General features: G+C 40.9%; 1 protein-coding gene across 3 annotated transcripts in view; it reads left to right on the plus strand.

Moving 5' to 3' along the window:
* NTRK2 (neurotrophic receptor tyrosine kinase 2) overlaps positions 1–16,127 on the plus strand; it is a 337,144-nt gene that overhangs the window by 242,369 nt on the left and 78,648 nt on the right. For all 3 annotated transcript variants that reach the window (XM_077749483.1, XM_077749485.1, XM_077749484.1), the window contains one exon: positions 10,301–10,431. In XM_077749483.1, coding sequence (XP_077605609.1) covers positions 10,301–10,431 — 131 coding nt within the window. The remainder of the gene's footprint in view (positions 1–10,300; positions 10,432–16,127) is intronic.

Genomic DNA, 16,127 nt, shown 5'->3' on the forward strand with positions numbered 1-16,127 from the left:
GCTTGGCATCTACTTAGCTTTGTCGTGTACAGTATTAAGTGGGTCATATTGATATAAGTTATGTTTATTGCTTTTCAATTTTTAGTCACATAAGACACTTGATTGTAACCTACTGTAAGTTGAATGAACATAGGAACAGTTGTGATGCAGTTGCTGTAAAAGTCAAGCTCCAAGAATATGTAAAGTGATTGGGGTAGAGGGAAGGTTAGGGGGACTTGTGTGTTCATGATATACAGAAGGATATTGCATAATGTGATAGTTTATCAATAGAAGGACTAAAAATAATATAGCTCCCAGTTATTGGGAAGAGGTAGGATATAGTGTGAGTAAAATCCTTCTCTTGAATAGCAGAGAATTGGTAGGTGTCTTAAATTGGGGAAACAGTAACAGAAAGTACATATAATTGATTAGAGTTATGGAGGAAATCCCTAGAAAACAAAAATCAAACTGGATCAATCACCCAGGAGAATGGGATCGAGGTCAAGGAGGCATGTGGAAGGGTAAAATTTCTTTCCATCGTGAGCTGTCCAGCACTCTTTGATTCATCACCATGTCTGTGTATTGCTTTCCTTAATATTTTCCTGAAAATTAAAAGATATGGCTTTTTTTCTAACAGTCAGAGGTTCTGTTTGCAAAGATAACAGCCTAGAGATAAATTAGGCTAAGCCAAATGAAATAGCTGGTATTTGTCTCATTTGGGCCTGCACAAATGGAAACTTCATTTAGTTCAATCTAAGTAGTTTTCAGATTTGGGACTTTAGTGTGGACATGTCTTTATAGGAAAGTCCAACATATCGTCAAGTCTGTGACATCTTGGCATTTTGGAAATGTCATAATTAATTATGGCCAACACCCTTCTTTCCAACTAACATTTCAAGCCCTGCTCAACTTACAAGGGAGAACTCACATGGCACAGCCTTCAAGCCCAAATCATTTACTCAAAAGATTTAGTTTTCTTCTAGACACCCTTAACCCTGTATTTTTCACATCTGTCACACAGATTTTTATAATCTGCCTTTGACAACTGTTATTTGTGTATTTGTCTCATCTCCCTGTTAGAATGCCCATCCTTAGGGGGAAAGATTCATGTTATACTGGGGGAGACTGCATGGGTTTTGAAACCAATCTGAGCTTGCCTTACCCACTTTCTAGCTGTGTGGCTTTGAGCAAGTTACTTAACACCTCCAGGACTCAGGTACCACATTGCCTAAACAGAAAGAGTGATGTCTGTCCCTAGGTCCAGCAGAATGTCACAATAGGAGTGTGTATGTACAATGCTTAACACAATGCCTAGCACACAGCAGATGTGTAATTAGTAACCCCTGACACCCTCTTCTCTTTCTTCATCCTTGAGGCTTCCACAGTACCAAACACAATTGTTTTCACACAGATGCTTACCTGGGGAAATGAGGAGTAAAAAAGAATGGAGAGATGCTACAAGTATTGCAAGACCCTTTGAAGAAAGTAAACAGTAACATTACCTTTTAAACTATGAGTTCTTAAATAAGAACATTAAAGAGGAAATATCATAGGACTCTGCTTTGCATACTAATTGGACAGAAAGCCCTCTAGAGATGGAAAACATTTGAGATTGAAAACGTCTAGTTCGTCACCCTCCAACTTTTGGATATTGGCCATGTATGGTTGGTTATGAGTTCCACTAGAGGTTTAGCAGAGTCTATAGCTATGGAAAGCAGCCTGGGAAGCTGCCTTGAAATTTGGGACCTTATAAAATGCCCACTGGTCTCCCATTGTGCATTAAGCTAAACATTTCCCCCTTTCTCTTGAGTTCAGAGCTTTTCTCATAAAGATTCCAACCTGCTTTTCTGAGATTGGCTCAATGGTTCCATGAGCCTTTCCTGAGTGGCCCACTTGCCGAGCATTTTGCTCATCCTTCCCATCACTATTGATTCCGTTCTGATCTAGAACGTGTGCGTACAGAGAAGATAGTCAATATGTTTCCATTAGACACAGGTCAGGGAATCCCTGAAAGCCCATTGGTCTGGTTTCTGAAGTACCCTCACCAAAAACTAAAGGTGTCTTTCACAATCGAAGCATCCATGTAGACAGACATTGGTATAGCCCAACTATCTTGAAGAAGTCAATTAAGAAAACATGATGGCTACCAATTTAAGGAAGGAAAGTTTCCTCAGGGAAGGCACAGGAATGGAGGGTCCCAAATGATAAGATGGGCACCAGTGTAGAAGCCTCGAATGGAGGCTTGTGCATACAGCTTCGGAGGGGGAAGCCGGGCCTTCCCTTTGGAGGGAAGAATGTTCTCTATCCTTAGGTGCTCTCGAGCTCAGAGATGCAGGGTCAGAGAGGTATACGGATAAGATTCTCTGGCCCACCTGCCAGGATTTGTACAGTCACTCTGCATAATTATTCTTGAAAATATAAACATTGCCAGGGCTGACTGACAAGTATTGTTCCAGCAGGGAGGGCTGTCAGGGCAAATCAATCCAATTCCACCACATGCCAGTGTGTAAAACAGATATAATTTTGGCTGTTAGGGGCTGTCAAAGCGAAGGATGTGCCGTATGTGTATTTTGAAGTGTGGTGTTCCCTTCAGTCTCACAGCTTGAAAGATTTCTGGGGCTTTCCCCCTCCTTGGATGTTTTCTACAAGAAGTTTTTGGATTTTAACTTCAAGTAACTCCATCACCTTTATATATGGTGATATTGGCTTTCCATTAAGCTCCATTCCTTCTCCCTTACCCCCACAGCTGCCCTGCTTTCATTCAGCATGGGAGCCTTGAAATTTGGTTTAGAATGAAAGAGTCATTTGCTGCCACTGGATATTGTATGGGGCATCCATGTAGCTAACTGATAGCCTCTTAGGAAGGTAAAGTCACTTACAGAAGTGTCTTGCCCATCACTGGACCCAATGCCAGGCTTAGCCCAAAGGCTTATGATGGTCTGTGCTTCACGGACCCCTTGGGAATTCCTGGAAGTCTATATCCTTAGTGGCTCAGTGCTGTGATAAGCATCTGATTTGAGGCCCTGGGAAAGTGGCTCACTCAACATCTTTCCTCACTGTTCCAGAATGTTTCTGTATTTCTTAACAACTGTACCCTCACTGGCTTCCCCAAGAATCTCTCCTAATGGTTTCCTTCTTAACTTCCTTCCTTCCTTCCTTCCTTCCTTCCTTCCTTCCTTCCTTCCCTCTTGTACCTACTTAATTCCTTACTCTTTACTATTCTCCTTAACTTGCCAACACCCTCAAATCTCTTCCTCAACCTCCCCCAGCCCCACCAGCTAGATTTGCTGTCATGCTATCTCTAGACTGACCTGTGTGCCCTGACCCATCCCCCACTCCCATTTGCCCCCACCTCCCACACATGCAGTCTCCACTCACACCTCCACATCTTCCCACTTATTCCTGTGCCCCCATCAGTCCGGCTTCTGCTCCTCAGGTTCTTTAATGGCCCTTTCTCAGGTGTACATTTTGGCCACATGGCTCCTTGTTCTGTTTTGATTACCTGACATATTCTAGGTCCAGCAATGGGTGTGAGGAAATTGTATTTCCAAAGCATTCTTGCATATGCCCTTAGACCTTGATTTTTATGCTATTATGATGAGATGGCATCATATCTTGCAGCGCTTTCATGGAGGGTAGATTTTGTGTTGTGTGTTTATTTCTTATGGAGCTCTGCCACAAGAACTCCTCTGAGGAAGATCACTATTTATTCTATAGATGACACCGGGGGCATTGATTCACCGTGTCAACTCCATTTGATGTATTCCTTCAAAAACTAAATACCATGAAGAATCCTACTTTCCATAAGGAGTATCTTTGCTTTTACTTATGGGCAGTCAAGATTTTGTTAATTATTGTGTTTCTCTTTAGCCTCCTGCTGCAAGGACGCTTGGAGTCAAATTATAACTTAATTTGAGGAACCACATGGGACCCTAGAATCTGCACATTCGCATTTCTACTTAATATGTCTCTTACCCTTCTATTCCACTTTCCCTGACTGGAGTTTTTACTTGAGTTTTTTGTGTTTCTTTGCCTAGTCACATCAAGTACTGAGAATCTTTTGTGAATGAATCAAAGTGTGAGTAAAAGATACAATAGATTAAAGTATGGGTGTTTTTCTCTGCTCCTTTAGGTTGTGGGTTGTTTGAGGATGGGTTATTTTGCTCATTCTTTCACTAGACCCTAGAAAAATGTCCAGGGTCTAGTAGGTGCTTTGTAAACACTTACTGAACTAGATTGATGGAAGTCAACCCACAACTCGCCAGGTGGACAAAGTTGAGCTCACAGTTTTCTTTCATCCTGTTTTCTGTAAGAAAGTCAAGGCAGAGTATTATAGTAGAAAGAATTTTAACTCTGCCTGTCCCTGGTTGGACAACCTTCGGTGAGCTACCTAGCTCATCTGATTCTCTTCTTTTTACTTTAATCTGAAAATGGGGATAAGGATATCGTACTGGACAGTTGTGAAAATTGAAAATTCTTGTAAATCTCTTAGCACATTTTCTGGCCCATAATAGCAATCTGCACATGTTAGGCCCCTCCCCATTTCCCCATCTCATTGGAAATAACACTTGGTAAAAGATAAGTGGATTGCTCTATGACCACAAGTAAGTCAATTAATTGTGGTGTCATCTGTAAAATAAATGTGACTGTTGACCTCATTCAGAGAGATATGAAAATTAATTGATGGTAATGCACATTGGGATTTTTTGCTGAAAAGTACTTAAGGATGACTTGGTATTATTACAAGTTCTATTTCATCATTAATATTATTTATGAATATTTGGCCTTGTCTTGTCCTGGTATGTTTTATGTCTGTGGTCTTAATTGCATTTATTTCCAATTTAGTACCAACTTGCATTTTAATAAAAATGTAGATGAAATTGGAAAACATATTTCCTGTCTTTTATGTGACTTTATTTTTGCAAGGTGGATGATTTTACCTGTTTCAGTGTGCTGCCCATGAAATAGACATAAAGATATCTGGTAAATAGCATTTGTTCATCCTATTTAAAATCAAGCTCAGGTATTTTTTCAGGTATTTAAGTTTTATTTCTTACTTTCCTCACTCTTATTTTGTTAGCATTTTTCTGATGAAGTTCTTCATTATGAGATGTTTGGTCCATTTCAGAAGATAAACATGAATGTTTCAAGTATTTCTGGTAGATGATATATTAGCTAGATGAAATCCCTATTGCCACTTTAATGTCAGGAGGCCCTCACTCCCTTCAGTCTCAAAGGGGGGCTTGTGTTACAGAATCCAGGGATTGCTCTTCTGAGTCCCTTCTCGGTCACCATTTAGCTGTGTGGCCCTGGGGAGAACGTGTCACTTGTTGACTGTCAAACATGAGGCAGTTAGCCTCAACAAACTTTAAGTTTGTTTGCCATTATAGTGTCCGGCCCTTTGCAATGGAATTGTTGAAGGTGATCCCTCCATTTGGTTTTGTAAGAAAACAGAGATATCTCATCTACTCTAGAACATTATCTTCAAGGATACAATCCATTTTACTTTTCTGGTTAAAATTTTAAAATAGTCTTCCTTTTAACTAAAGATCACTTATACTTGGTATATATTAGAGATTTCAATTAATTACTCAATTTAAGTGTCATATGCTGAGCAGGACATGTCCACTGGGCCAACGGGCTTTCTGTGAAGTCCCATTACTGAGGAAATTGGAAGAACATAGTTCCAATTTCACTCTTTAGTGAGTAGAGTTTTATTTATGTATGTATGTAGTTAGTTAGTTAGAGAGTTAGTTTTAGAGTTAGTAGTAATAGATATAGACATGGATGAATACTTTATCTGTAGCCTGTGTGTGTATATATAGAATATCTGCTTCTGTGAGATATCAATACCAGGAATGTGATTTAGACCATCTGAAATTGCAAGTGTCTCTGTAAACTACTGCAGATACTTCTGACAAAACGCATTTGTCAGTGGTTGTAATTATGTGATACTAACACAAAACTGGAAATCTACTCACTTCTGGTACTTATGAAGCAAATGACCAAGGGCCCCAAATTTCCACTCTGGAAAATTCTATTAATGACAAAGATGTCCAGATAGTTTTAGCCACTCATCTTGATTACTATTGGTGGTCATCAATTTCTCTCTGATTCTATACAGTAGATTTATTTGTAGAATAATCTAATCACATTATTTGTTTTGGCTGTATCAGGGTACAAAATCAGTCTATAGACCACATGAGTTTGGTGGTGTATTTGCTACACCACCTATATCTCTTATTGACACCTCTTTGTCTTCTGACAAGGTGAATTTTAAAGAAAAACCTTTCTTTTTTAAAAAATTTTAAATGTTTTTTATTTATTTCTGAGAGAGAGAGAGAGACAGCATGAGCAGGGGAAGGTCAGAGAGAGAAGGAGACACAGAATCTGAAGCAGAGCTAGCTGTCAGCACAAAGCCTGATGCGGGGCTCAAACCCAGGAACCATGAGATCATGACCTGAGCCGAAGTCGGATGCTTAACTGACTGAGCCACCCAGGTGCCCTAAAGAAACACTTTTCTAGAAAACTTTTTTTTTAAATCAGCTATCATTTTGAATTTTCCTCCAAGTGTAAAAATTTTACATGTTTACCTGATAGCTTATTTATCATGGGATCTTTAGACTCACTTCACTCAGAATATTTGGTATAAAATAAATCCAAATGTTCACAGGGTCCTTAAAGATAGTGTTATTCAAAGTGCTAATCCACAGTGCTAATTCACGTTGTCCAGAATGTGAATTGGTGTATTTCTTCCTTCATTTAGACAGTTTTGCTCTCAGAAAAAAATCACTTTAATGCCATTCAGACAGCCAGACTAAACCTCCCAATGCTGGGCTCTTAGTTATAACCCTGGAAGACTCAGGATAAATGTGAGTTCAGCGTTTCTGCAGCTTAGGCAAGAACTCTGTGCCTTAGGCCCTGAGGATGGAGGCACCGGTAGGGTGGATAGGGAAAGCATAATCAGTGGATGAGAGGAGTAACCAGCAATGAGGGGGCAGAAATGGTATGACTGATGGCTCCTTAGTGTAGATACTTTGAGACAGCTGGGGCTCTAGCTGAAGAGATGAGATAGTGGCCAGAAATCAGGCACATAGGCTCTGATGTATCTGGGGATAAGGCTGGAGGATGGCCTCCATTTGAGACCATGGAGATCCTTGGGGCACAGCCAAGATTTGAATGAGTCAAGGAGGCCCCCATGCTCTCTTGGAGGAGATTGGGAAGAAATTCTTAGCTCAGTGATGTGTGAACTTCAGGTTAGTTGTTCTCTCCACCCCTGAGACCTCTGAGAATGTGGCTGCTTTATTGCCTACAGGATTATTGTCAGGTAACTGAAATGATAAGATGAAATAGTATTTATATCTGTGGCCATTATTACCATTTGATACATTTTTTTTCAACAAATATATTTTTGGCATCAACTACGTGCAAAACATTGTAAGGCCCTGTTAGGAATGTAAATACAACCACAAAATTGTTACCTGTGCTTCTGAGTAACTTCTAGTCTCATAAGAGAGAAATTCTGCTGAGAGGGAATACATTGGCAAAAGGCCATATAATTCATGTATATGAATTATAATTCATATAATCAGTTATGTCCCAAACCAACAGAGCAAATTAATGCAAAATGGCCCATTTCTGAAAGAAAACGATGCACTTACTGCTTTCAAGATCAGTATAGGAAAATCGGTCTCATCAATTTTAGATTTGAAGGTGATGGAATCATGGCTTTATCCATAGCTTTAAAAACTTAGACTTATTTCCCACCAATTTCTTCTCCTATTTGGTTTTTTAAAATGTAAATCAAAAGCAAAAAGAAGTCATATACTTGCCTTGACATGATGAAAGTGTAAAGTAAATCAAGTGGCAGTTTACTTCCCAATGAACATGTGACCACCGTGGAGTTAAATATTAGATTAAAATATGGCAGCTAATTCTCTGCAAGAATTACATTTGTCTCTTTATATGGGCACTCTACCTAATGAACACATTTCTCTTCTCTTAAATTCAGCCATTGCTACTGGAGCATGAGAAATTAATATATATTCTTATATTCATTAATATTGTTGCTCATAAAAGACCTTTTGATTTTTATCACCCTGAGTTCCCAGAGGCCCATGGAAACCGTCATCACTCCAAACCACATGAATTATCAGGGGAAAAATCCTATTAAAGCAAAACCTTAATGACTGCATGCATTTTATATGAAATTGTATCTAAAAAGAAACCGTAGAGCATATCCATCAACATAGAATGAATAAATAAGTGGCAGTATGGTCCTTCCACAGAATATTATAAAGTAGTAAAAGAAAAAGAATTACTACTACACACATACTGTAACTCAGTGTAACTCAATGCCCCAGGGTGTTGTTGAGTGAAAAATGCAAGATGCAAAGAATACACATAGTGTGATTCCATTTCTGTAACAAAGCCAAATCATATCTCATTGGGGATATATCATTAGTAGCAAACCTATAGAGGAAATGATTAACACAAAATTCAGGGTAGTAACTGTCCCCCAGAAGAGAGTGAGGAAATGGATACAATCAAGAAAGAATATGTGGTAGAGTGGTGCTTCCAACCTACTAGTGATAGTCTGTTTCTTAAATGGGATGGTGGACTTATGGGCATTCATTTTATTACTATTATTTAAACTACAGTATTTTGATTTGTACTTTCTTTTGTTTTAAAAATACGGTTCACATTCAGGTTAAAAAAAGAAAAAGACTTTTGAAGAAAGTTCATCAAATTAAACCACAGTAATAAATCTTCTGTGTGCTTGGCACCTGAGACATTGCACAAGATTATAGGAGACAGATGGGGTTGCTCTTAGACTCAGGGAATTTCCCAATGTGACATGATTGGAAGAGATAAGCCAGAATTCCACTAAGCACAAGTGATAATATAATATGAATTCAGAGAAGGAGGACTTTGGTGGTCAAAGTGGTCTTGGAAACTCTCTAAGGAAGTGAGAATTTGAACTCAACTTTGAAGGATGAACTAAACAGAAAGGAAGCTGGGAGATTATGTTTACTTTTTACTCTATTGTTTATGTATTTCTATTTCTCTTGCCATGTGTAGCACAATTTACAATGGAAAAGAAACTTTGTGGTGTGGAAGAAAAAAATATGTACTCTGGATTCAGACCTGAATTCAAATTTCAACTCCTCTAGTCCCACACTGTGAATCACTGAAATTTCTGCAGACTCAGTTTCCCCATGTACAAAATGCAGAGAAGGATACTTTCCAGGGCTGTGGGGGAAAAAAAATGAGAGAATATTGTTGGCTGCACATTCCAAGCTCCAGAGGGCATCCCAATCTCTTTTTAATACTGCCATTTGGGAATGAGGCTTCAGGAAAAGAATTGTGGCCAATGGGCTAGTGGAACCCTTGAACTGAGGGGTTCAACATTTGATGGACAGAGTGAAGAGGCACATGCTCCCACTATAGCTCTGTCCTCCACAGAGTCTCCTTCTGAACTTCCCAGTGGCTCTGTTCTTCTGAGCAGTGCTTTACTTTGCTCCCCTCCTTGCAGCTAATGGGCTTCCAGAAAGTCTTGGCTGCCTCCTGCCTTGTTCCTTGGGAAGGCATACGGTAATGTGGGCCAGCTCAACTCTAGACTAGAGGGGGAAATATTCTCTCTTCCCACCATGCATCTATTCTTGTCTCTCCTTGGCTTTGGATAGCCAAGACTAGAACATAACCATAGAATGGGCTGGGGAAGTCAGCTGTAGCACAGCTTAGACATTTCTGGAAGGAGAAATGAGTCTCAACTGTGGTCTAGCCCACGTCACCAGGAGGCAAAAGCTGGGATGAGGACAGAGCTTTAATTAGCAATGCACAGATCTTGCCTTTTCCCCTTGTGTCCTCTGAGCCTATTTTTCTTAGGAGTCTGAGGCATCTTAACAAAGAATTAGGGATTCCTGGCTCTCTCTGTCTTTCCCCACTAGATACATGATTCATAAGTATATGCAAAGTGTCTGGCTTATGAGAGGCCTGCCATTAATGTCCAATCCGTTCTCATTTTTCTCCTTTCCTAATCTAGAAAGCTCATTAATGACATTCCATAGCCAACGAGGAGGTCACTACTTGATTTCTATTGAAAATAATAATTGAGTCCTGGAGAGCAAGCCAGTGCACCCTCCCTCCAGCCCTTTGGGGTAGACGGTGAGGATGGATACTGAGTTTCTCCTTTGGTTTGCTAGTGCAAAGGGGCAGAATCTCAGACCTGCACGCTCAGGATGAAGACCCCTGACTCCCACCATTTGCCTTCACCTCCACATGCCTCGATTCCAATTTCCATTCTGTCTTTGTTTTACAGTTGTTCAGCACATCAAGCGACATAACATTGTTCTGAAAAGGGAGCTAGGCGAAGGAGCCTTTGGAAAAGTTTTCCTAGCTGAATGCTATAACCTCTGTCCTGAGCAGGACAAGATCTTGGTGGCAGTGAAGGTAAGAGAACACTCCAGAATGTCTCATTATCCATGGTTGCACTAATGTGTGGAAGTACATTATGTCATTTTGTATTTGGCCAATTCAGGAGCAAATTATATCTGCTATGGTGGATGTATTTGAATTTCCTGTACCTAAATGGATAGCGGGAAGGGTATTTGGGGCACATCTAACTGTCTGAGCTTCTTCTCAGGGGCAACCTGTCCGTCTCCAGGCTGTGAATAGCTCTGGGCTACTCCTCCAAGTCAATGCTAAGTCAATCCTGGATGGAGGTCAGTAGGGTCAAACAGAATTCAACCAGCTAAGTCTTGGAGTCTCGGTCCGTCTCTTCAGATTGTTTGATGTTCATGACAAGCTCAGCTGTAGCTTCTTTCTTGAGAATGCTCTAGAAGGGAGACCTGCTTTCACTTTCCCTCTCAGCCTCTGCTCTGCTGACATCTTCTGTTATCCTTACTCTGTCCCTCCCAAATGTTCCCAGAGCTCCAGGATTGTATACAGTGTGGGCAAGATTCCATCCTGCAGTAGATGACATCTCTTGTGGATTCTACCACCCTAGGAGACACAAGGTCTTACTGAAATAAAGGAGTCTGAAAGTCCTTACATCTAGTCATTTCCCCTGAAACTCAAAAAAGAGACCCGGTCTTCAAAAAGATCAATGTTACTGGAGGGGATAAAGTTTCCACTGAGTTCTCTAAAATGCAAGAATTAACAAAAATAGCACAAAAGATGCATTGTCAAAATTAAAAAGAAAACTCACCAAGGTATTGAATAGTATATGTAAAACACTTAAAAGAAGCATATATTTATTAAGTGAATTAAGTGGCAAAGGAATGTCGACTTGGCTAGCATAATAAAATGTAATTTCTTGGCTTAGCAGAAGATGGTTGGGTTTTGTTTGTTTCTTCCAAATATAGAATGTTTACATGAGTGGTGTTGGTTTACTGGTTATAGTCAGGACAACCTTTCATGTTTAAAAAAATCAGATGTAGATTCCATTTGTACTTAGCATTAAAATACTCTGGTATGTACAGAATAGGTGATTGAGGAGAGAGGTAAAATTCTTCTTGAACTTTCCCATCCTGCAGACTAGACACAGTTTCTGTTAAAATTCATCCAAATGAAAAAACAGTACATTTGCTTTCTTTATCATCCAAAGCAACCAACCTGAGTGGATGCTCTTAGACGCTCACCAGAGGTTTCTAAAAGCTGCATTTTAAAGTGAATAAAGGACATGGGGTGCCTGGGTGGCTCCATTGGTTGAGCATCCAATTTTGGCTCATGGCTTATGGGTTCAAGCCCCGTGTCGGGCTCTGCACTGACAACTCAGAGCCTGGAGCCTGGTTTGGATTCTGTGTCTCCCTTACTCTCTGCCCCTCCCCTGCTCACACTCTGTCTGTGTCTCTCCAAATAAATAGACATAATAATAAAATTTTTAAAAATAAATGGAAGAAAGCACAGAACTTTCAGGAGGAGTAAATGTAGTGTCAATAAATATCATCTTACTAAGGTTGGCAAATGGAAGGGGGAAAGGGAGTCAGAGGAGAGGAGACAGGAAGGAGATACTAGAAAGATGTGAGGTCAAGTAGGGTAGAAGGTGTAAAATAAGAATCATGCTCTGATTCGAGGGGGGGGGGCGCACACAATTCCTGCTGTTGCAATTGCTTCCTCTTTACTTTCATTTACCCAAAAAGTTTGTTATTTTTTAAAGCACAGAATGTTCAGAACATTTGGCAGTGTTATATCTGAAGGCTTTGCTTTCTTCTGCCGCTCTTTTTTCCCTCTTAGGATAAATGGGACTAAGAGGTGCCTCTATTTTTGTAGATCATAGACTGATAAAATATGAGAGCTGGAAGAAGCTTAGGGAAGAGCTGATCCTAATCTAGCCATGAGTTATACACAAGGACACTGAAGACCATGGATTTGTGTTCTGGGTTCATGTTTCCTCCCACTGATATTTAGAGACCACCCAGAGAGCTCAGTCAGCCCATCAGATTCTGAATTCAAATTCTTGAGGTCACAAGGTGAGAATCTTTGAACGTAAAATTCTGAGAGATTTGAGAATCCTAGATGACAGTGTAGGAGGAGCTGAGGAACCTCGGCCAGATAGAAAGAGATTCACAAAATCTCGCAGTAGGTATAGCTTTTCTTTATTGTTATCATTTCTTATTCTTTGCCTGCTTTGCTATATTTCTTTGAATGCCCTTGAAGAGAGGGTGTTGCACAGCTAATTCCAGGGCACTCTCAGCTCTTGGGTTACATTTCCTTCCCAACACATAACGAAATAAGGTTTCAAGGGCTTGGGCTGGTAATGATGAAAGATCAGACGGCATCACATGTGCGTAGCCAGTGTGGCAGGCTTCCACGTGAGCGCATCTCCCTTGGCTACTGGTGGTGAGACTTCCCTGGTTTGAATCCCAGTCACAGCCCTAATCCCACCTCTGACCTAGACCCAGGACCTAGTCCTCATACACATCCTGGCGTTGCCAATTAAGTTTGCAAATGAGTGACCTACGAAGAGCGCTTGTTAATCAACACCGCTGAAAACAAGCAAACAAAAAACAAGCCAGGGAACAAAACCTTGGATTTTTGCCTTTTCTCAAATCCTGACTCCTCCTCTGCCAGTCCCTTCTTGTTGAAATTCAAACGCAACTGTTATTTTAAGCAGAGAGGACAAAATGCCTGCAGCTCAAAAATTCATTCCAACTTCAAGGTCGTACACCTAAGAAGTCTCATCTCAGTGATCTTGCATGTGCAGTTTTGCTAAAATCAAAGGCTTTGTTTGGAAGCAGGAATGCCCTCAAGCTTCAGAACGGTTGTCCTGGTTAACTTCCCGGGATCCAGAGGCTTCAGCCCGAGAGGAACGAGTCAGCTCTTCCCCAGCCTCGGGATGAATGGATCAGAGTAGCACATGGGCCTTTTACCAAGCTGCTCTCACCAGCCTAAGTAACCTGCTCAATTTTAGGAATGCGGGTTGGCCAGCTGAATGCTCCAAGACCAACCCAGGAGCCTGGGAAGAAACCGTTCATGGTTCAGTCCTAACCACAGGGAAGTGAATTTTTAAGGAAGGAGACAAACTGAATGCAGCTTCCAGGGCCTGCACAGACTGTCACCTCTGAGGAGTGGCTGCGAGAGCTGCCCTCTCCCATTGGAGGCACCCAGGGATGTTTGACAGGCTTTAGGCCCGTTGCCTAGCAACCCTTGCCACATTGATTATGCATGCTAAGAAATAGCAGCTATTGTCCTTTTTTTCGTTCTCTAGAAGGAACTGACTGGTTTGAAATCCAAGGCTTTGCATTCAGACTGACAGATGTCAGTTTCCTGTAAATTCTGGCGCTGCCTGCCCTAGGTGATTTAAGAACTTGAGGGATCCACAGGAATTGGTCTGAGAAGGAAGTGCTCCTAAGGCATGCATAGTGCATTCAAGGGTGCAGGAGGGGTAAGGGGGCTGAGCTTGCCTCTTCCTTTAGAGTATCTGCTTTTTTGGAGCCAACCAGATTGACCTTTTCTTGATATTTTTGGATGACCTTTGTTTTTTAGTGAAATCGATTTGACAATTATTTTTTTCCCTCTTTACGTTGTATTCCAATTGAAGAAATTGTAAAGAGAACGAGAAACAGAGCAACCAGTCTTTGATCAGAATGAGTTCCTTTACCTTTAAGTAACTCAATTGCCAAGGAAACGCTTCATGGCAGTTTCCCTGCATTAGCTGTGGGTGCAATTCGCTATTTTTGGCTCTCTCCAACCTGCATTTCAATAGCTACAGTGCCTACCACATTTTCTTGTACTATGAATGCAGGAGGATTTTTGTTTTTTAAATATAGCCACAAGTGTGCTTTGCAGGATTCATGGCCTCTCCTCCCCCTCTCCACTAACTCAGGTGTATTTCCAAAACCTAAAGTGCTGTACAAGAGAGAGACTTTAGAAATCCTATAGGACCTAAGTCTTATGTTTTATAGATGAGAAAGCCAAGACCCAGGGAAGTGGAGTGACTTCCTTGAGGGGTAAGTTAAAGTGAGTGAGAGGCACCAGCACTAGAACATTTGAGACTAGAAAGGATGAAATCTGACTTCAGCAGGCACTTCCTCTGGGATTTTTGCATTTCATGTCTCTGAATATCTTCTTGTTAACGGAGGAAATAAGGATGATTTTCTTCACAAGGGTTTTGGAAGAACTGACTGATAAGCCCTCTGGCACACTAGCACTCGGCAGCCCCAAAGTCACATCCAACATGTTTTTCCATTCCTGTGTCTGTAGAGCCCTACCTCACCCCCTCAATACACACAGCTCACATTAATCCATCAGCTCTCCATTCAAGTTGCTCTTCTTTGGGGACACCTCCCCTTGCCTGCTCCCCCAGCTAGGTCAGACCTCCTTATTGCATGCTATTACAGCATCTGCTCTTGTCTTTCATAGCATTTGTCAAGGTTGTTCATTCTATATCTATCCTCAGGCTTATTTAATCAGTAGCAAGTTGTGTGTCTCCTCCATTTTAGAGCGGTATTTTTGAGGGTGAGAACCATACTTTTCAGCACATTGTCTAGTATCTACTAACAGAATCAGTGCTTGTTGAGTGAACAAAGGGATGGACAGATAAACTATAGAAAAAAGTAGCCTTTGAAAAAGTGAAGAGTCTACAGTTGATGTTTCTAGGTGAGGAAATGATCTGATGAGCTACTGATAATCATAGAATTTTATAGCTGAGAGGAACTGTAAAGATGATATATAGGGAGATAATGAGAAATCATTTTAGAAATGACTGAACCACTATGCAGATATATAGAACTATTAACTGATGTTCTTTAGCTTAACTCCCACATTTTACAAGGGAGGGAATGGGAACATAGAGAAGATGAATGACCCATGCAAGGTCACATAGCTTGACCAAGGTCACTTAATGTCAGGTGCAGGACTAAAACTCAGGCCTCCATATCAATCTAATGTTTATCATGCACCACACTCTTATTTACTGAATTTTGCATATGCCCTGGTAGAACAAATTGAGGAAATTCAACACAGTACCACTTATCAAGTAATGGAAAAGTGTGTGTTAGTTGTGCTTATTTGTATGTAAGGTCAAGAGATACTTTCTTGTTTTCCATATAGACATGTAATTCAAGGGAATAGGCAGAAATAAAGAAAACTGGATTCTGGAATGAATATTAACAAAACATCAGAATCAGTTCTGATAAGAAGAGCAGTAGACTGCTCATTGGAAACCTAAGCAGAAGAGGAAATTTATTTGCTCAAGCTACCAGAAAACCTTGCCACTGGTATCCTTGCTTCGGGGACTGATGGATCCAAGAAGTCAGTCCTCCCTGTCTATTTCTCTTGGCTCTGCTTTCCTCTGTGTTGACTGTATTCTCAGGCAAGTTATCCCCATGCCGTGGTGAAGACTTGGCAGGGGCTCTGGGCTTAGATCCTGCCATCCAGCAACCCAAAAGAGAGTGCCTCTTCCCCAACCATTACACAAATGTCCAAGGGCTGACTTCCTACTGGCTTGTCTTGAGTTGTGTCACCAGGTCCTCTGACTCACTGGATAATAGTCTGAATATCCAGGCCTGGGTCATGTACATATTCTTGCAAATGGATGACAGGTCAGCTCTGCACAACATGCATGGACTGAACCTGGGAACCATGCTTCCCTGAAAGAATATGAGAGATTCTATCCCTGAAAGAAGGGGTAAAGATCTGAGGAG

This window comes from Crocuta crocuta, unplaced genomic scaffold (genome assembly GCF_008692635.1).
Source record: "Crocuta crocuta isolate KB4526 unplaced genomic scaffold, BGI_CrCroc_1.0 scaffold99, whole genome shotgun sequence".
NCBI classification, from domain to species: domain Eukaryota; kingdom Metazoa; phylum Chordata; class Mammalia; order Carnivora; family Hyaenidae; genus Crocuta; species Crocuta crocuta.